Source organism: Chroicocephalus ridibundus, chromosome 1 (genome assembly GCF_963924245.1).
Source record: "Chroicocephalus ridibundus chromosome 1, bChrRid1.1, whole genome shotgun sequence".
Lineage (NCBI taxonomy): Eukaryota > Metazoa > Chordata > Aves > Charadriiformes > Laridae > Chroicocephalus > Chroicocephalus ridibundus.
This window is the reverse complement of record NC_086284.1, coordinates 100,592,611-100,614,813: the sequence shown is the minus strand read 5'-3', so window position 1 is coordinate 100,614,813 and position 22,203 is coordinate 100,592,611. Positions and strand designations below refer to the sequence as shown.

The 22,203-nt window shown below is 39.7% G+C and overlaps 1 protein-coding gene across 2 annotated transcripts in view; it reads right to left on the bottom strand.

The window, feature by feature from the left end:
• DSCAM (DS cell adhesion molecule) overlaps positions 1 to 22,203 on the bottom strand; it is a 461,329-nt gene that overhangs the window by 46,595 nt on the left and 392,531 nt on the right. Inside the window, exons 21-26 of one of the 2 annotated variants that reach the window (XM_063345266.1) lie at positions 15,064 to 15,217; positions 8,555 to 8,672; positions 7,569 to 7,732; positions 4,134 to 4,232; positions 3,378 to 3,566; positions 722 to 1,012 (exon numbers count right to left, since the gene is read on the bottom strand). In XM_063345266.1, coding sequence (XP_063201336.1) covers positions 722 to 1,012; positions 3,378 to 3,566; positions 4,134 to 4,232; positions 7,569 to 7,732; positions 8,555 to 8,672; positions 15,064 to 15,217 — 1,015 coding nt within the window. Of the gene's footprint in view, positions 1 to 721; positions 1,013 to 3,377; positions 3,567 to 4,133; positions 4,233 to 7,568; positions 7,737 to 8,554; positions 8,673 to 15,063; positions 15,218 to 22,203 lie in introns of those variants that run through there. The other variant, XM_063345273.1, reaches the window with a different exon arrangement.

Genomic DNA, 22,203 nt, shown 5'->3' with positions numbered 1-22,203 from the left:
GCTGGAGTGACTGACAAATTGGCATGTTTGTTCTTGCCCTCTTTTTCTGGCCTTTGCAGGGTAGGCAGTAACCCCTGGCAGAAGGGCAGGATGCAACAACTCCTTCATCCCCTGTGCCCTGCTGCTGGGCATGACAGGGCCATCTGTCACGGACATTAGTTTCGCTCTCCCCTGTCTGTAAATAGGGATAACAGCATTGCCATTGCTTTGCCCTTGGAGGACACTGTCCCGAGGCTTTCCCAGAAGACAAGCTAGTTAGCTGGTCCGTTGTGTCATATAATGGGTTTTGAGCTGTGTCACAAGGACATTGCATGGAATAGCAATGAGGACAGTTAGTACTGTGAATAGCTGCAGGAACCAATTGTATGGGAGACAAAAATTTCATGGAAGAGATGCATGAAATATGAGCAAGTGCTTCTGTGACCACTGGAACTAATGACACCTAGTGTCCTATGGTTACGTGTCTCATGGTTGATTGACTCTGGTGCCAGAGCTTTTTCTCAGTGAGGACAAATAAACAATTTTTCTTTTCTGCCTGGCAGCCTTTTGTCATGAAATCAGTAGGCATTTTATGTCTTTGAGACTGTTACCCCTCTGTCAGCATGGCTAGCAGACTCAAAAAGGATTTTATAGGTGAAAAAAAGAAAGACAAGCAAAAAAATCACGTAAGAAACTAGAGTAGAAACAGTATCTCAACATGTAAATAAAAAGATATACTTACTGCCATCATAATTAAGTGTTGCGAATTTGGCTTGTTTCTCTGCACAGCCAGCACTGTTGCACACTCTCATTTGCAGTTCATACCAGGTTGCCTCCTGGAGGTCATACAGTATGTAGGACTTTGACAGGGATGTCCGCTGAGCGGTTGTCCAGACTGTTGTCCCAAATGGCCGGTACTCCAGGGTGAAGGAGGTGATGGGGCAGCCACCATCATTCCAGCCTATCAGGTTCAGTCTCACTCTTGTGGTGTTGATACTAGCAAAGAGTTCTTGTTCCTTTGAAAACTGTGGTTCTAGAAGCAATGAAGCAATTTCAAGTGAAATGCTTAAGTATTACTGACAGAGGACTCTTGAAAATATAAAATTAAGAGAATAATTTCTAGGACAATCCTAACTTCATCTTAAACTCAATGTCTATATATTCAACATTTTCCCCCCACTTTCTTAAATGTTTTTTTTTCGCACTTTGTGCCAGACTCATAAACTTAGATTTTCAAATCCATATGCGAAAAAATTTCCATACATGTCTGCATGGACCTGACTTGCCGGTTTGCATGGACTGACATGAGTCGACTTGTAAATCTAGTGCAGATGCTTCATATCAGTAAATGCCCCTGCTCACTGCTATGCAAAAAAGGGTTCAGAACACCATGTAGAAATACCATAGAAGACAAATACACTTGAATATTGTCCACTGGTGCTCTAGTCTTCTTTCTAATCTTCTTTTGAAGTGTAACTGAACAAAATTTTGTTTGAGAGTATGGAGACTTTCATTTACAGAAAATTACAATTTTGAAGAACTTGCAAGTAAAAATCAATTTTTAAAAAATATTAACATGTTGTTATTGCACATGATATACTTGAAAATAATATATACTTTGAAATTTGTATCCAACAAAGTTAAGATGTTTCCACTCAGAAAGGGGATGACATTTCTATTTACTTGTCCTACATTGGGATAAAATATTGGTTTCTGTTGATATATACATTAAAGTTTATTTGACAGTAATACAGGAGTAATGACAGTAAAAAGGGCACCTTAGAATTGAAATAATGACAGTAGGTGGACAAGACAGGTCTTTAACAAATGTAACATATTAAATGATACTGTAGTGCACTTAAAAGTATTATTGCTATTTGCTTAGCAGAAACAAAGTATTTTTACTATTGTAAGTTACACCTAATGTGATGAAAATCATCTATAATGTGCTTTTTTATTCTACTTAATAAAGGATAACTTATCAAAGGAGAGTCTTTTTGCCATTCTTATGCCTTGACATGATGTACCGAAATATACTCTCTTCTCTAAATTCTACAGAAACCTAAAAGAAACTGGTGATTCCAGCTGTGTATTATGAACTATTTCAACTGTCTCTGTTAATAGCTTTGGACAGAGATGCTTCTGGAGCTGTCACATGAGTAAGAATGATCTCAGCATTCTAAATCACACGGTTCCTGGTTTAGCCTGTAAACGTAACACAGGTAGTTTCCAGGCATGTATATCAAGTCCCAGAGAAAATAAAAAGATTGGGAGATCTGCTTTCTCACGAACCATTTGGATTTTATCTGAAGCGTGTGTAAACCCTACCTTTCATGCAAAGAAAACTAGAACACCCAACTTCTATTTCTCTAAATGTCCCTTTCTTGAAGGTCAGCAGATTATTTGTTCTCCCTGACTACTGATAATCTCAGCATATACACAGATGATCTGCAGTCTCCCCTGCACTTCAGCAAGTCATACCAATCACACCTGCTGCATATCAGATCTTCCCTATGCCACTGAGAGTCAAATTAAATGTCCACCTTGCTGTGATGCTTAGGAGATTTGCAACACCACAGTTATGATGAATAGCATAAAGAAGGGCAGATGTATCAATCACAGTAAACCATCTCTATTATGAAACTGCTACCAAATCAGAACATTTCTTACAACTGGTGAAGAGATGCAAGATGAGGTGATCTTTAGAGCATTATGTGAAGCTACTCCACTTTGTTGATTTTGGGGTAAAACTTTTCTGAAGTGCCTCTTTGAGAGGGTCTTTAATTTGCTCATAATCCTGACACATACTTGCAACGTGGAATTACCCTCAGCAACCAGGACAATGGGACCCATTTCTGAGTTAGCTAAGAATTCCACAAATTTTTGCTGTTTTGCCTTGCAGAGCTTTATGCAAACTTTTCCTTTATTTTTGACATTTTTGACACTTCAAAGGACGCTACTTGAATGGCTCCTGCAATACCAGCTTGGAGCAGATATGAGTCATTGGGTCCATTTCCTCTACCCATAAATATACTCCCCATCTTTCTTCAACATTGCAGACAAACAAAAACCTGAATTTTTACAAGAGGCAAAGCAATTTCCTAATGGCAATAGCAGTAGTTGGAATTGATATAGCCTATAATAGCGGAGACATCCTCTTCCCAAATATTTACCAACCCATCTTAGAAAAAAATTATTTGGGAAATAAGGAAAGAACATCAGCCAGTATGTGCTTCAAGTTCTGCAGCAGCAGCCTCTTCTGCTGCAGCATGGACACAATTGGAAATATTTTCAAAGCCAACAATATTAAAATATCCAAATCTGTCTTCTCATCAAACCAAGATCTACAGCAGGATGCAACAGCTTTAGCTGAGCTAAGGGGATGGAAATCAACATACCTTTTCCAAGTGTTTTAGCCTCAATGATCTCGCTGATGCGTCCTGGCCCCACTCCATTCTGAGCAGTTAGAGTAAACTTGTACCAAGTGCCACATTTCAGTGTTTCTAAACGGTAGGACCTCTCACTAGGGCTAATGGGAAAACTACCCCACTGCTCACTGTTATCTTCCGAGTATTGCAAAATATAACCTGGAGGAAAAGCACAGATGGCAATGATAAGCCTGACACAAACCACAAATTTTGCAGGTAATATAACAAGTCATTTTAAAGACCTAATAAAACTAGAAAAATCCCATACACAGGAAGACATACAGCTCTCCCCTGACTAAAAGATACCAGGCAATTCATTTTGCCTACCCTTACAACTGCTTAAATACCATTTTTATGATCACTTCAAATGGAAAAGAAAGGGATAGACATATCTGAATACCCTTCAATCAGCAACAAAGACCAGATGATGAACCTGCACCCTCAAAAATGAATGGGTAGAGATTACATGTCTGGAAAATCAGAGAGATTAACTGTCATAACAGCTGAGGGTACGCTGGAAGAAAGTGATTAAATCTGTGATTAAACGACCACAAAGAGAAACTGCAATTTACTGAAAGCTGTTATCACTGTGGTAGTGCACATTAAGCACTGACAGCAATACAGAATGCTTTGTTTTTCTTTTTTGTAGCCATTCATAATTATATACTTATCCTATCAACATATGATAATTTAGTAAGAAGTTGCAATTAACCTGAATTATATTACCTCGTATAGAACTGCCACCATTGTCTCCAGGTATCCAGGAAAGAGTGATAGAGGAAGATGTAGTTTTGGATACAGTGAGTCTTGGCTGGTCTGGTGGAACTAGATAGGAAAAGGTTAAAAATAGAAAATAAGACTTAAATAATTAGATATGATCTTAATCCCTTCTAACAGTCATTTATCAAATAACTGTTTTGAGTTGCAAAAAATGCAAATGATTTCTGTCAAAGTGTCTGTTTAACTGATATCCTTGGTTAAGACAAGAGCAGACAAGCTCTCATTTTTTATATTTAATTTTCCACACAATTTTGTCTTTCAGTTTTTAACCCTTGCTTTTCTCTGATTTTTTTTTGTATCTGTCCTGTCAGACCTAAATGGCATATAAGCTACCCAGTAATTATTTTTCATTGTTTTTCATTATTTTTCATTTCTGTTTTAGGGAGAAGCTGAATTTTTAGTGGCAGGAACAGATGTCCACTTGCAAATGGTGTCCCACTCATGCATGTGTTTACACTCTATTATGGCAAAAGAAAAACAAAACCCACAAACTTTTGGTGCATACCAAGAGTTTCTGCAAGTGTAACTGAATGCTAACTAGGTAGCAGAGGTAGATCTGTGACCAGAGGCACACCGCCTTTCACTGAGGCTATTGGCATAAAGAAGACACAACTCTATCAGCAAAGGCTGAACAAACCTGGAAACACTTCAGTTCTGCTGCTCCCCATAAACATTATGGCTATGTCTAAGCCGTGGGACATAAGAACCTCATGGTTCCCAGCACCGGCTCCTGACAGAGCACAGGAATAAGACAGAGGTCTCATGTCCCATCCTCTGCCCAGTGTCAAGTTTCCTTCAGAGGAAAATCGATCATAAAAGGGCAGAGAAGGAGCCATGCTATATCCCAACAAGTTGCCCAAGGTAGGGACAACTGGGACTGGGAATCGAGGCAGGGAATTAGGACTGGAAATGGGACCGGGAACTGGGACAGTTTAGGCTCAGCCTAAGTGACCCCAAATTGCACCAGTGTATGGTGGCTGAGTTTCCAGAGCTCAATGCCCAGGGGCAGAATGTGGCAAAGTAGACAAATCACCTTGACAAATCTATTATGAGTCTATAGTATGAAAGGTGTCTGCTGAGCCAATATGATCAAATCCTAGTTATAGCCTGGAGAGCTTATCTTTGAATTCTGCCTGAACCATTTATCTAGTCCTGTTTTACAAGTGAGGTAACCAGAACCATGGCACAAAAATAGTAAGGCCGTGGAGGATAGTGTTTGCTAAAATAGAGACGAATGGCAGGTAAAATTCCAAATAACTAGTCAAATTAGTATTAGAGTCCCAAAGGGTAAATATTTACTAACACTTCACCCACGTGCTTGGCATCTGCACTTCTAGGTTCAGAAATTGAAAGGCAGAGAAAGGGAAGATCCTGTTTCAAATCCTTTGCACTGATCTGGCCGTGTGTAGCAGCACTGTGACTGGCTTGTCTTATGGATTATTTTCCGAAGAAGTGTTACTAGAGGTTACTCCAAGTTCCTCAGAAATGTAGATAAAATTTAGCTTTGCTGCCCCAAGAGCAAGGAGTGAGGCATGGACAGTGTCCATCATGGGAACAGATCTGAGCAGCAGTGGCAAAACTGGGATGGAAAGCCAGGAAGGAGAGACACCAGGGTAGTGACAGCTCCTCTGGTCACTGCCGCTGAAAGAGTGGGAAGGGGGTCGTGGTGTTGGTGACCGCGGCTGGCAGGAGCTGCCCTTTCCCTGCATTAGTTACTGCTCGACAGACAGCATCCCGTAAGCAAGGCAGGGCAGAAGTCACAAATGCGCTGTTGTGTCCAGCAGTCGGCTGCCAGAGGACGTTGCCCGCTTTGCCTATGTTTAAGGGGTAGCTCTACCTGCAGAGTGAAACTGCAGGAAAAGCTCCCCGCTGCAGTTCATGTTCAAGTCATCACATTGCAAAAGAATGAGTGCTGATGTGAAGTGGAGGCTGCTGGTTTACAGCTACAGACTGGTTCAAAGAGAATTTGATTTTACTGCCCTCACAGAGCTAAACAGTGCTGAAGAAAACAAACAAAAAAAAAAACAAACAAAAAAAGACAGCTTATATTCGAAAGGAAAAACCCCTACGTCAGATGGATTTGTTCCATTATTCTGACTGACTTGGCTGAATCCATGGAGAGAGACTGCACACAGTACACTGTGAAAGGTTTATTGTATAACCTTTCGTCACAGCTTCACCCTATGGGGGTCCCACATATTAAACACCAGTCTTTCTCTGTCCCTCAGGGAAGTAATATTGATTTGCTTTGAGTTACTGCGGTTCAATAACAGCAATGATATGCAGTTACGAAAGTACTTAGTGAAATACAAATATGAGGTTTCCATTTGGCAGTGTTTTTTCTCCCTAATTCCTGTTGTGGTCATGCTTCAAACACTGCAGAAGAGCATCTCTATGCTCTGTTGGATTGTATGTAACTTGATATATGCTACAGCATTTGTTTCAAGGCTTAGGGGAATGTTTTATGCAGAGTTGCGTTGCGGTTGAAACAATCTCTTTCTGTGTTCTCATGTGTTTGCACTAGAAATTTAGATTGCATTTCGAGGGACAGGAGAGTGCCTGGCCACAGCATGGCCCATATTCACAACTCAGTTATTTGCCTCCCTCTGGTACAAAAATTTGCAGCCATTTGAAGCACTCTTAGGATCTGCTTCAGTGTAAGTGAGCAAGAAAATCTCCTGCATAGTGCATTCTGGGTATGTGAATGCATACACTCTACTTCACATTACTCTTAATGTGTATTCCTATATCGTCATTGCTTTTATACATATTAACACCATAATGGATACATTATATACATTTCAACATGCATACAAAAAGTAGCTGGTAAGATACACTAGTTGAAGGTGTAATGACGTTTCATTTTAAATGCTTCCTCATATTCACCATCAATAAAATTCTGCGCTTGCATAATGAAGTTTTTGTCCGAGGTCTCAGTACAGAGGCAAATTTCTGTTGATAGCTTTTCCGAAGCTAAAGTAAAGGCCTTCAGCTCTTTATGAATTTTGCAATATTTAAATGATACATGTAATATTTGTAAGGAGAAGGCAGAAGTTGATATTTTCTGTGTGAAGAAATAGAAAATAACTGAATGCAAACACTCAGTTGTCAATCCTACAAAAGCTTACATAGAGACTTAACTGCCAGTGTGTGACTTGTTCCACGAAAAGCAAATCATTTGCTGCAACATAAAATGTTGATGGCTGAGTCATAATGACCAGCATGATATTTTATTTATTAATTTGGAAGAATGAAGTTTATATTAATACACATTAATACCAATATTTTACATAGACCTGCAAACAGAGATACCTATGCATTAACAGCACATAGCAGTTAATAGATGTGATAACAATTATGAGATAGGTCCAATAGTCTTACCTTGCACCTGCAAATTCAAAATTATTTCATCTGATCCCCAGTTGTTACTGGCCACACAACTGTAGTATCCAGAGTCCTCTGCTTTCACAGTACGGATGACAAAGCTGCCATTGCCAAAGATGCTTCGTCGCCCATCAATCATCACTAGACTGGGTGTCCCGTTACTACCTCACAGGAAACAAAGTGCATACATTAAAGAAGTTACAATCAAAATTACACGGAATTGGATTTTTTTTTGAAGCAACTAAGAATGGAAAGAAAGAAAAAGGGAGGGGGTGTCCTCTTTAATAAAGACAGCAAAGGAATATTTTCTGTTGGGAAACACCTGCCATTTGCTTAAAGAACACACATATCTTGGCCTAAATTTGAGTGAAAATGGAAATTCATTCCTTCCTTAACTATCTGCTATTTCATAAAAATGACAAAATAAGAGTAAAAGGCAGTTCCTGGCTACAAAGTCCATCTTTATAAAATAATAGCTATTTGTATCAATGCACAAGATGGATTCACAGCACTGCAGTATCACTGCTTACAGTGCTTGGATGAAAAATACTGTCTGTGTGTGTTTCCAGGTGCCTCTGTGAAACTAAAGATCAAAACAGAATAACGGAAAACAAGATCCGTGCAAAACACGTACACTGCACTCCACAGCACGATTCAATGCATCAGACGTTTTGCTTTGTCAGACTTAAACTATTCTGTGCGCCTGAAGTTAAAACAGAAAAGACTCTTAGGTTTTACATTTTGAATGTTTACCTTTATGCCGTCTTCTTAACTTTTCCTCCCTTTTGATACCTTCTAATCATCACAGCCAATTAGTTTTAGTTAAAGGAATTTCTGAACTCCTCATCTACTGTGAGTGTCTGCAGTCCCTGCAAACAGCCCTTCTCTCTCCTGACACGGTCAACCAGGATCACCCGCATCGCAACCCTCAGGATTTTAAGGAAATGGGCTTTATTTGAGCTATACATTTAGTTGCTGGTTACCTATCCTTCATCCATTTGACTGTCGGAGCTGGGTCTCCCACAGCTTTGCAAGGGAGGACAATGTCCTTCATCCAGGGAGTTGTCACTGTGCCACTGAATGTCAAAATCCTGGCAGGAGCTGAGGAAGAGAAAGCAATAAAGACTGAAATGAGGTGTTCATTCATACAGCCCTTGGAAGGGAAACACAGACATCCAGAATTAAATGTGGAAAACCAAACCACTATGTTTCAAGCTGTGTTTTTAGGAAACTAATTCCTTTTAACTCATAATATCAGCTATTTATTCAAGCATAAGTATTATAGTTTTAGTATCTGGAAGACAAGTAACTAAAAGAGATGAGGCAGAGGACTGGAAGTGTCCTTGTGGAGAAAAAGAGCAAAACCAGTTATTGATCATCTACTGATCTTTATATATTTCATGGTAAAAATTACGGATGAAAAGTGTGTCAAAGGGATGTTTCTCTTCAGACTTCCAGCAGGAAGTGTCCACAGTAGACGAGCATCTTACAAAAGCTAAATTATCGGTGCATCACTGTTACAACAGCTATGGTATTAAGCAAAATAAACCTTCATGTATGAACATGTTAGTACATTGCAAAGAGTCTATCTGAAGCCCACAAACATGAAAAAACTCTTAAGTCAGTTTAATTTGTGTCAGCTCTCATATCACCTAAATATATCAACAAAAATGTCACTCCTGTAGTTTCAGTTTATAATATACAGGAACACTAGAGTTGCATTAGAGCTCCATTCTATGTTATTACTGAAAAATGACCCTTGATAGAAATAGACCTCTTGTTGGCCTCTAAATATAGTTTTCGAAGGCACATACTGAATACAGATATACGAAATACTGTATTTTTAATCCTGGTCTACTTCAGTCGTGCACGCTGATCAGAATTTATACTTAATAATCCATTTTGCACCAATTACAACAACATGAAAATGAGAGCCAGCATCAAATATAATTGTGACAGTTCATCTAAAAAAAAAATCATGCATAAAAGAACAGCCCTTGAAGAGTTACGGGAAATTACTTGAGTAGGCTGCAGTAGGAATAGAGATATCCATAAAAGAAAAGACTTCATAGATTATATGATCAGTTTGGACTGTGTTGCCTATTTCTCTTCAAGTGTTGCTGAAGACTAAGCTTCTCCAGAGATTTTTCTCTGGTCAAAATTTTAACTGAAAACACAAGAGGTATCTGTTTAAAGATTTAGGGTAATGGACACAGTCAAGGGTAGGTAATGGGACAAAATTACTTTCCTAACAGCCAAGCATGGACGTATCCCGTCCTGGCTAAACTGCAGCTGAAGACCCCTGGCTCCCTCCTTCTGGCAGCTCTGACGGTTAGCCCTGGCAGAAGGGGTGCTGCAGCGTGTGATGCAGAGACACTGGTCAGTCAGTAAGTCTCATGATACAGCCTAGTTTTCCACCGTGGCACTCCTAAGGCCATATCTTCTAGAAAAGTTTTACACAGGCCTATACTGCCACAAGCCATGGGCTAATTAACCAAGTTAACTGAAACAGAAAAATGCTGTCTATCCACAGACATGGTGTGAAATGCTGACTCCACTGAAGTTAGTGTTAGAAGGTTCATTTGTCTCCAGTGATGCCAGGTTTTCGTTGCAGGAGATGCCTAAAGGTACTCATGCCATCTTTAAAAAGCAGCAGGAGATGCTGTCAGCTGTGAATATCTAGAAAACACATCTGTAAGCATCTGGACTGCTCCTATTAGCTGCAGTGCGTTCTCAGCAATGGTGGTTAGAAACTTGAATTCCTGTTCCATGCAAAATTCCCCCTGTAACATGAAGCCTGAAAGCTCATTTAAAATGAACTATTAATCCCTCTCTCCCCAGCTTTCCCACCTCTCCAGTGTTTCTCAAAATATCCAGCTATTTCCAGTTGCTGCCAGTTACTTTAGGACAAAGCATATGCAATGCAGGAATCCTGTTGAAGCTTTCAGCATGACATGGCACTACCGTTAGAAAACTTTCTGTGATATTCCTTTATTTTTAATAGTTATTTCAACAGTGAATTCTTCCTTAAGTCATAGGTTGGATACCAGATCTCCAAAGCACATCATTTGTGTTGTAGCTCCTGGTTTTCAATACCCTGTGTCCCCCATTTTGTAGCGATGTGTGTAAGTAACACAAACATCAGAGAAGCCTAAGCCAGCAGTAAGATCACAGACCATAACCCAGAAGTGCACATTACAAAAGCATACCACGCTATTTTTGTGAAAGTACACACAGCTTTCTATACATTATTATATTCCTTTCATGTACTGGGTGTGTTTAAAAGACATGGTAAAGCAGCATGAAAATTCTTAGCTCCAATTTTCTTTATAGCTTAACTCCTAATAATGTTCTGAGACTGTTAACGGGTATACAAACAAAAGAAAACTAGAAGTAAAATAAGTGTCTAGTGAAATTCACATGAAAGCAATAGGTCTGAAAGACTAGCAGACATTCATGAGGTTAAAATACCTTGAATCTCACAGACTTCTCCCTTTTGACCCAAGGGAGCTTTACCCAGCATGTGGGCAATTCAGCTGCGGGGCTTACCACTTTGTTATTGAAGCTACCCAAATGCTCACCAACTACTCACCAGCCTTACATAAAATGGCATGGCCCTGGATTTGGACTGTGGATTGGATCTGTTCCTATTTTTTGCAAATTACCCAACCATTATCTAAAGATAAAGAGGTGCCTTCACAGAACAGTGCACTCTCTTACACAAAGGCGGCTTTCTGCGTGATTGTTTGTTTAAATTATGTATCCTATTACCTACACTTGCCATCATAGAATAAGAAACAAGCAGATATTCTTTGCAAGAGTCTGTAACACGCTTTTCTTCTTCTCTAGAGGACACAACCAAATTTTAAAGGCAAACTGTATACAGAAGCTGAACAAGAGCTATAACGGTTCACTGCAGCCCAGCTTAACCCAAATACAAGAGCCATCAGTGAATACCCTGGGTGAGGAGTTTCTTTCCTTTACTTTCTCACAGAAGAATATCCTGTGTATTCCAGTAAGAAGAACGATTAAAGAAACAGACCAATGGTGCGTGTGTGTACTATCATGCGAGCCCCATATGTTTAAAACCATTAAACACACAAAGCAACATAGGCTAGGAGGCAAATCTGTTCAACATTAATGCTCAGGTAGTCTACAAGTACAGGGGAAACTCAACATTAAAGTGAGAGTTCTCCCCAGAGGATCACATTGCCATGGGTCTAGATCTGTTATGGTCATGTTGCTGGCAAATGCCATTCTCCATCAGTCATGGTTAGGAAAAAAAAGGAACAAGGTGTATGCAAGGTTTTCTGTCTTAAATATATTTGGTAGGCTAAACTCACAACTTTCAAGACAGCAATGAAGTGTAATTTGAGGGGGGGGGGGCATAGCCTGCTTGTGTGGAGACTGAACTTTCATTGCCGTGATTATTTTCTGTTTGTTGGGGGGTTTTTCTTATTTTTGTCAGTTAATTAGAGAGAGTAACAATCTGTTCTGAGAAACAGAGACACTAGTGAAAGAAATGTTAACTTGAATTAAGCTTTCATTTAAATTGGAACATACATTTCACATCAAACACCTATCTAGACATTCTCATTGTTCTCAAAGGGGTTCTTAAAGGGGTTGTAATTAAGTTGACATAATTCAATGCAAAGTTAACTCTCATTAGCTATCATGATGGTATCATTACTTGGACAGTTACTGTGGAATAAGTGGGGAAAAAAAGGAAGCAAACAACTTCACAATAATGGCCCGTAGGATGTTCTTCCACTGGGAACTTGTGGCAAAATCAGGCTATAACTGCTTCTAACCCTGTGATGTGTTACTTGCTTCAGATGTACTGGGTGGTGAGAAAGGTCTTCAAGGCTATTTGCTCTGCGCATTCTTCTTCACTGTGTGTCCGCTGCCCTTATCACTGATTACTGCTTTCTCCCAGCTCTCTAAAATGCCCAGTGATGCATTCATACAGGCAATCTTGTACATGATACAATAATTTCTAACCTGGCTATATTCAAAGCTCATAAAATGGATATCTATTCCTAGTGTGCATTTCAACCTCCATAAGTGGATTATTCATCACTTTTCAGTTCTAAGTGCATGTAGGAGAGGCTTGTCCTGAGCATCATCCAATGCAGACTTTATATTGGAGTATCACTACTAGCTCTAATATTGACTGGATGCATTCTACCATCCTTCAAAATAAAGTCTCGTTCACACTGACTTGTCTATATTGAAGCAATTAATTATTTTTCCTTAAAGTCCCCTTGTCTTTTCTTACAAGCTATTTTTAAGTTCACTTACTTGTCATCATGTATCACGTTAAATAAGATCTGGGGGAGCAGAATTAATTCCAGTTTCTGGTAAGCTTGTTCAGTTAAAGTACATGTGGGTCAATTTGTAACTTCTCTATTTTTTGGCAAACCAAGAGCAATCACATACTACATTTCCTCATAACTAGGCATTATGAATCTTGGTACCTGCAAACCCTGCGTTTTTCTGTGTTCACCTTGCCTGAACACTTCCCTCTTTTTTAAATGCATAGGAGAAAGAGAGCTTCTAGTCCATTATGTGCAGGGGTCCCTGTGTTTGCCTTCATCCTCAATCTATTGGTATTGCACCACGCTGTTGTCAAATTGGTTTTGCACTTATTCAAGCATCTGGTTTTGTGCCTTTTTTTGTTTCCTTTTTTTCTTTTCATCATTGCACGCAGGTAACAGCTGGCCTAAAAGGAGGCGCACACTGAAACCTTTGCCCTGTTTCCCTGGGGTGTTAAAATCTTCCTTCACAGATGTCCTTTACAGCCTTCATCCACCTTCTAAGATCTCAACTCTGGTCTTACCAATGTTCATAATACAGTATGCAGTTATCCTACGAGAAATTAAAAAATGGAAAAGCTCCATATTTTTCAGATCCTTCAGACTTTTCATAGCCTTTCAGCCATGCTTCAGGTCACTCCTTCAACACTGTGTAGCTACTAAAAGAAAAGTTCTGAAAGACTCTACAAAAAATGCTAGAAAGAAGCAGAAAGTAGAGGTGACTCTTCTCTGTTGACAGAAAAAAAACCCCTGTAAACAATGGTATGGGGAGTAAGCATTTCCCTGCTTGTTCCAACTTAGGCTTCTTTACCTTGCTAGACCCTCCCCACATTTACACTGTTAAATATTCCATTGTGATCCACGTTAGTAACACAGTAGTTACTACAGGTTTCTCACAAAAGTGTTGAAAAATATCCATCTCATATGATAAAAAATTTAGCCTAGAGAGGGACAAAAAAAAGACATGCAAGTTCCCGTCACAAGCCTGAGGAACCCTCTTTGCAACTTCTATGTATTAGGAAGCTATGTCATGTGTTGAAATAGTACCTTCCAAACACCATCACTGCCATCCATGACAATAGCTCTGATAGTTAATCTGCCATCATAAAACTCATTTTCTACCACCTAGGTAGGTAGGAACAGCAAGCTTCCCTATGGTGACGGTATATGCTCTTCCATGCAGAAAGTGCTTTCATTTTGGTGGGATTTGGCTGAAGTTCTGCACAGCTTTTTTAGAAAGTATGTAATCGAAAAGCCCTAGATACTTTATTTTACATTACTACATCATTAGCCACATGACTGAAGGATTAGCAGGCTTGTAAAACTGTGAAGCCATTTAATTGCATCTACCCTTGCAACTCTAGAGTCCTGTGCAATGCACTGCTCATATTGGCACATTCTGTGATGTTACCAGTTTGAGTGGAAAAACAAAAAAAAACAGCCTGAAGACCCCGTGTAGAGATTAAGTACTGGTGGGACTCTTCTCACCTTGCTGTCTAAAATGTTAGGTCTCTATTTCCAAGCTAAGGTGCTCTAGTGTTGAAAGCATCACGTCTCACTACAGGTAAGGCAGAATTCCTGGGGCCCAAGCGATATCTTTTAATAGAACAACTAATACAACTGGGAAAAAATATGTAGGACTTGAGGCACATTATCCCTTCTTCATAACTGAAATAGAAGCAGCAAACTTCAAAGCTAATGCAAGTTGAGAACAATTGTTCAGAGTTTAGATATGTTAATCAGACCACTTTATACAGAAGACAGTACTTGTGGAGTACACAAGAGATATTAGTTAGTAAGGAGGAGAACGATAAAGAAGTTATCTTGTATGGCAAGAAAAAAAAAGAGACATATTCAGAAGGGGAGTGCGATCATCTGCAAAACCTCTGTACCCAACAAAAGAAGATAAAAATTGCTCCAAAAAGCAATTTATTTCCTTCTAAGGTAGGTGGGATGAATTACCCCCTAGAGGAGCACGTCATTCTCTCTCTGCTGACTACAGCAAAAGCTTGGGCAATTAGCTGAGAGTTGTCACCTAACTTTTGGAGAGAACTGAAGTTACTCCTGACAAATCCCACTCTCAGTAAGCAATGAGGCATAAAGAAGCCACGTGACAATTATAACAGTAATTAGCATTGTAAAGTTCTGGATTGCTTTAAAAAGCACTGTCACCATACCTTTTGCTAGCGGTTCCACAGTGATAATCTCACTGCTGTTGCCTCTTCCTGCAGCAGTCACTGCTACCACCCAGACGCTGTACTGGCGATTCCGGCTCAGGTTGGGGATTCTGTAGGAAAATGAGTCGGGAGAGGCTTCAAACTCGCTGATTACCTGTGGTGGGAGAGACAAATGTTTCCAGACTAAAATAAACCGTATTTGGAGAAAATCTACTAAGCTGAGTGCTACAAAGACTTATTTCAGGGTACTTTGCATGAGTGTCAATTGCTTCAAACAGATGGCAAATGGCAATAAACAGAGCAGACACAATAACTTGTTGCAATCAATTTCTATTCAGTGAATTTGGGCCTATATTTTGTTTACAAATTGTTTTTATCCAGTTTAGGATTTTATGTGTCTGTTTATTTTTACAGACATTATTTATTTGGAAAAGTAATTCGAGTGAACATACCTGACAAATTTTTACCACCAATAGTTCTGACAAACCAATTTTGTTTTATGCAAAACTTTCCCAACAGAGGATTCAGTCCTGCGTCTGCTGGGAAATCTGGAGTTTACTACTCGAGATATGTCTTTGTTCACCTAGAATCCCTGTGCTGGTGTTCCTTATCCCTGGGTTTGGTGACTTATTCCTTCAGTGAATCGAGAAATAAAACTGTATTCTGTAACAGACTGTTCAAACTTCCCCCAAGTCTAGTTTTGTTTAATCATAAAATTACTTCCGTTCAAAGATTCCCAGCAGAAGGTCATCTCAGCTATTTAACTGCATTAGCAGGAAAGGACAAGTGCTGGAAGAAATGTCAGTCCAGGCTACTCTTGCACTGCCACTCAAGTGCCTCAGACGTGGGCTGCAGCAAAGCCAACCGGCTGCTCAGCAGTACTTGCTTGTCGGTGAGATGTTCTGGAGTCTGCTTGAAGTGACCTGTGCGAGGAAAGGCACGGTGGAATATATAGATTCCTCCAGGGGACGTGGGCTTTGTGCACCACAGCACATCCTCCACAGGAAGCTCTACTCCTTGGTAGAGGAGATGGGAAACCTCGTCAGCCCTGAGCAGTATTACAATGCTCAGCGTAGCCAGTTTTATTTCCAACACAGGCTTTGTGATTCTAGTACGTAAAAATAGCTGGGTAATGAACCATGAGAACGAATAATAAAGGCTCATGTCCCTGTGCAATACTGAGCATAGCAATGGCTAACTAACACTTGGTTAAAAATAATTAGAACATTAATGACAGAGAAAAGAAGATTTTACTAGGAATCAGCATTAAAAATAATGCATCAGTGTAATCTCAACTTGATTCAGGATGACAGAAGGTGTGCAAGGAATCTCTTTGATATACAAATATCTGCTGGTAGTAAGGGCCAATTTCATCTGATTAGCATTTCAAAAGGTAGGTTGACCTGAAAGCATTAGAATATATACTCCTTCAAAGTGAATTTCAAATAAATAAGGATGTTTATGAGGTATCATTAAATGTCTCTCCAGTGTGAACTGGTAGCCAGTTTCAGCTACTGAATAGGTCACTGCATTTCTCTGTTCTTGAGCTGGCATCTCCTATAGTCAGGAGAAGAGGGGAGTTCATTTCATCTCACTTTTGAAACCTAGAGTGAAGACATCTGAACGTAAGCCAGTCACTATGAGTCCCTTCAGAGACCACGCAAAGAAAAGGCAACTTCTAAGGCGAGGTTCTTCTGGCCTATTTCAGACACATATATTGCAGTGGGATGAATCATGCCCTTGACATACCTGTTTCCCCACCAAATGTAGAAATGTCAATAGCTGTCAGTGCTGAATACATCTGAAGTTAATGTGCTTGTTAACTAAAATACTTAACTCCCTGGCTTTTATACATACGTGTGCCTCTATTTGCTTGTACAAGGAACACATCCTGTTTCCTTTATGGAGACTAACTTTGCTGGGGATACTGGTTTGCTCCAGCTAACAGTTAACCAGGCTCAACACAAACCCAAATAGGGACCTTGCCACACTTTGTAGCCAATCTCATTGCTCCTGTCAAAATGCCAAATGCGTTTGTCCCATTTAGCAGGCGTTTGCCTGGGTTTCCACTTCTGATATGAAGAGGCCAATGCGGGCAGACACTTCTATCATTATGTGAAATATTACAGCAGGTTTTGAGAACCATCTGTCTTGACATTTACACAAGAATATTGGACAAATGCCCATGGCTTGACAGGGCTGGATCTTTGTGAGGTCATATATAAAAATTAATGTATTGATCATGGCACAGGAGGCTGAATTTCAATATTCATGAGGCAGCATTTTCTAGGGTTAATTTGAAAGTCAAACAGGATAGGCTGTCTCTGACACTTAGGCTTCACTCATTAATGCAGCTTTATAGCACAAGCTACTTCTAAACCAAGTATTAACATGGGATGTAGATACAACATTTAGGAACAGCTAACCATTACAGACTTCCTCGTTGCTAAACTTTCATTCCAGCAACCATCAGTCCGTTTGAATTTACGCTGTTTTTTCCATGACTCCCATGGTTTATGAAAGGGACATATGGCTGCCTTTAGAAGCCACTGCTCATACTGCAGATCTCGTGCTTGAAATGCCTTGCTGCTCTGCTCCCCTCTGTCATGACAGAGGCTGGGACAGTCAGACTGATATACACCCTGCAAACAATTGCTAAACAGCTCAGAGCAATCTGTTTAGAGATTTTATGTTTGGGATAAGATGAGCAGCAGCTAAAAGGAAAAGGAAAACCTCATCCTTGGAGATACAGCACTGGCACTAGGTGCTCCTGCTCTGAGGGATAGAAGCTAAAGACAAAAGAACTGAAACAACCCTCCAAAATTGCTCTGGTTGCAATGTGGTCAGCTAGAAAAGCAGGCAAAATTGTCTCAAAACAGAGGAGCTTTCTCTCCCTGGAGCTCCAAAGATGACATAACCACAGAATTAGTTTCTCTAATGCCTTTTAAAATGCCTGTATTCAATTCTTTTCTTTCACCAACAGAGAACCAGCATCATTCACACATTTGCAACTGGGGCTATTCCAAATATAAATTCAATAATTCATGGAATTAATTTATTAATTTAATCTGGTAAATGAGTCTTCACTAAAGTAATGATTCTTACTTTCTTAAAACAAACTGCTATAGCAAAGGATTTTGGTTTCTAACTGGTTAACATACACCTTCTGTTTCCTCAGCTAACATTCCCTTTTAAACACTTGGGGATGCTCCAGTGACAAAGAATCAATTTTACTTTCAACTTTTGCCTGTCATTTCAATTAGACTAACATGCCAGAGATTTTCATTACGCAAGAAGAAAAAAGAGAGCTTTGTCAGCAAAGAGAAGATTAAACAATTGAAATAAGAAATATTTTAAAAGAATGTCACCTTGTCACATATTGGGTTTTGCATGTGCCAGTATGAAACATATACCGCTGTTTTATCCCAAAAGCAGTAACATGCTTTTTCAAGGGATTTTTTTCCTAGCTGCTTTTTTTCTATTCAGCTCATAGATGGTGGGTTAATTTTTCTTCTGTCTTTAGCTCCCTGTCAAAGAAGCACAGACAGGGCCAAGTCTCTAAAAAGCCAGCAAGGGCTGTGAAGAATAAAATGAAATCAAAGTCCTTTATCAGCGTGCAGTCAATCTACTTCTCAAACCAGGCAACAGCAAGAGATGCTGAGGAACAGCCACTGCAGGGAGCATCACTTTCCTCTGATGCCACTTCAGCTCTACTGGCGAGCTTTGCTTTGTGTGCTTTGAAACAGTATGCCATCTCCTGGCATTTCTGATTCCTTTAGAAAGAAATTAGGTAGGCAATGTGCACAAACTCTGAGACCTTGGGCTAGGTTTTCTTTTGTTTGTTTGTTTGTTGTGTTTTTTAACGCAGCCTGGGAAAAATTCAAAAAGGTTGTGTTAGAAGAAAAATGTTTGTAAGGGTTTTCCAAGCAATCAGGGAGTTTCCCAAGCAGGAATGTAACGTAAGGCAACATTTACTATGCACTGAAAGATTATTCACTCAAAGCAAGCCTGTACCTTGCCTACAACTTTGTCTACACTATTTCTGATGTAAAACAGGTACACTGAAGATCTCTGTCTCCCCATTCTCTGCACGTTGTGAGGGAGCTTGGAGGTAAACTGAGAAATTCATATGGAGACTTAAGACAAGAGTGAAAAGCAAGAAACACCTAAGGTTTGTGGTGTGTGTGTATGAGTTGGCTATCTGTATGTTGTCAGCCTCACCTTGTAGATTAAAAATACATATATATACTACCTAGAGTGTCGTGTGTTTTCACTATGAATTTACGCATAAAATATGGCCAAAGAACCATCTCAAAAAAAGGGCTGAAAGGACCTTGAGAGTTCACCCAAGTCTATCCTCCTTCTTTAAACCAGGTTCAACTATATCTACACAATTTCAGGCAGATGTTTGTCCAATGTGATTTTGAAGACTTACAATAAATGGAGATTTTGCAACTCCCTAGGCTGCAAGATCTATTCCATTGCTTAACTAATTTTACTGTTAGAAAGCTTCCTTGAAACCTAGGTTGAGTTTCCTGCTGCAGTTTAAGCCCATATCTTCTTTTCCAGTCTATTAGGAACATGGATAATAGGTTATTACCTTCATCTTTGCTCCAGTCTATAACCTACCTGAAGTTTTATCATTGCTTTCCCCACCAGTACCCTTATCTTTTTACAACTTAACAACCCCGATGCTTTCAACATCGCCCAGAAAACTCATTTTCTCTAACAGTTTCTCTAACAATATCTGCTGTTATCCTTCGGACTCTCCAACGTTTGTCCATAGTCTTCTCAAATACGGTTTCCAAACCTGTATTCAACAATCTCAGCATATGGCATTTGGCTTTTCACAACAGGATTAGAAAGGTAGCTAATGTCAATCTTGGGATGCACAATAACCTCACAATCCTCTTCTGAAGAATGTAGCCAATTGTTAGATAACCCAGTACTTTTGTATTTGGCTATTTATATTAACCATTTTCTTGCACTTACCCATACTAATTTTTATATTTTTCCAGACCAATTTCCCAGTTCATCAAGATCTGTCTGAATTCTAGTTCTGTCTCCAGTGTACTTGCAATCGCTCCCAGCCTTGTATCTCCTGCAAATTTAATACGCAGTCTTGCTATTTCATTATCCAGGTCACTAATAGAACCACTGAACAAAAGTGGACTCAAGAGAGATACCTATGCTGCTCTCTCCTGCCCACAACAATGAATGACTGGTTTCATAGCTTCCCATAGAACAGCAATCAGTTGTATATCTAGCCTGAGCTGTCTCAGTGAAACTGTGTTTGCCTTAGCTAGGTTTCTCTCAATGAACATGCATCCTCTGGGCTTATCTCCATTGCTAAATGGAGCCAGGGAGTGTGTTGAGCACTCTGCCCTGATGATCCACACCACTTTTTATCTTGATCTCTAGCTCAGTTTTGTGCTACTAAAATAGCACTCTTCAAAACAAATCTGCTTTAGAGGGGCTAGTGCTAAGCAGTGTAGACAGACATCAGTCAACATCATGTACTCTTGGGGCTAGGTGCTGCTCCTTGGCCCTTACTTAAACAGCAGTACAGATGAGGCCTACAATCAGTAGTCTCATCAGTAATTAAAGTAAATTTTTAGTTCTACAAGGTAAAAACACAGAGATCTCCACCTTTTTGCACAACACCATCACAGAATTGTCTACCCTGCTCTACCTCAGGCCTTCATTGCTCCTGGAAATCGGTTTTAGAGTCTCTTGATGCGAAACTCTGCCTGAGGCCATGGACTAGTACTTTTCTCCAGTGCTGCTGGCTTTTCCCTTGCTTCCTTTCACAGATGGACAGACTGTCAGAGCTGCAAACCATCACCAATCCAGGACCACAGTGTTCAGTAAGACTAGATACCACTTTGATTATATAACGGCTTCTGATCAGGTCTTGCTATTTTGGCTCATGTTTTGAAACATGACATCTGTTTTTCACTCAGAATTATTGAAGTTAACTGTTGTAAACAGAAGCTGTACACCATACAGAATGCAGCTTCCATATAAAATTTGATTGTTCTCTTTTTTTTCTTTTTTTTTTTTTTTCCCTTAAATGAGGAACTGAAATTTTAGAAAGTGCAAGATGTATATTTTGGAAATAGCAGAGGCAGCTCCCTGCCTTCCCACCTCCAGAAAATCTTGCAAACCCATTTCCAGGAATCACACCTGGAAGAGAGCCCACTGCCTGGAATTCCAGGGAGCCCATGAAGTCAAGGAGTCCATTGTTTGGGAGCCACTGAGGTACACCACCTGCTTATCCCTTTGCAGCAACTCACAGGGTTGGGGCTCTGCTGGGGCTCATGATCAGGGAAACAGCATGTGGCAGCATGGACTGGTGACCACAGGAAGGTCAGGAGACCTCCTGATGGTCTGCCAGGGGTGCTGCTGCCTCCTTTGGTGGTCCCAAGAAATCAACATGTTTGTTCAGAGCATTTCAGTTAACTCACAAATTGTATGACCCCATCTGGTCCCAAGTGTCCCAAGTGTCTATACGATACAGAACGGAATGGGATGAATCCACACCTGCTGAAATACGCTGCAACTGACACCAAGGACTTATTGTTAGACTGTATTGATATACCCATATGTTAAATTATGTAGTGAGACAAGACCAGAGTTTTATGAAAAAATCAATATCAAATTTGTTTTAGTAGGGCTTTGCAAGGAGACCTTTTAAAAATCGTATAAAACAGCACATCAGAATTCATTTATAGTCTGTCACATCTCCCTTGAGATCTGCTCCACGACAAAAATAAGACAAAATGTAAAGATGACAAAACAATTAAAAGAATGAATGTGCTATGTCTGAGAGTTGGTAACAAAGTGTGAAATAATTATGAAAAAGCTGTAAACAGTATGGGTGGTATATTAAAAAGACATATTTTAAATACCATTCAAAATAAGTTTTTAAAATAACCTGTAAATTATACACTATTTCTGGGCTATATAAAGATAAAGAATTAATAAACATAAATATCTTAATACTTTAAAAAGTACTGTATAGACACAGTGATAAATACTGCTTGTAGTACACAAATCAATGAACATATATTTTAAATGCAACCTTACAGATTCTGCTGACTCTAAGTAAGCTTCCATTCAATGCTAATTTTATCTGCT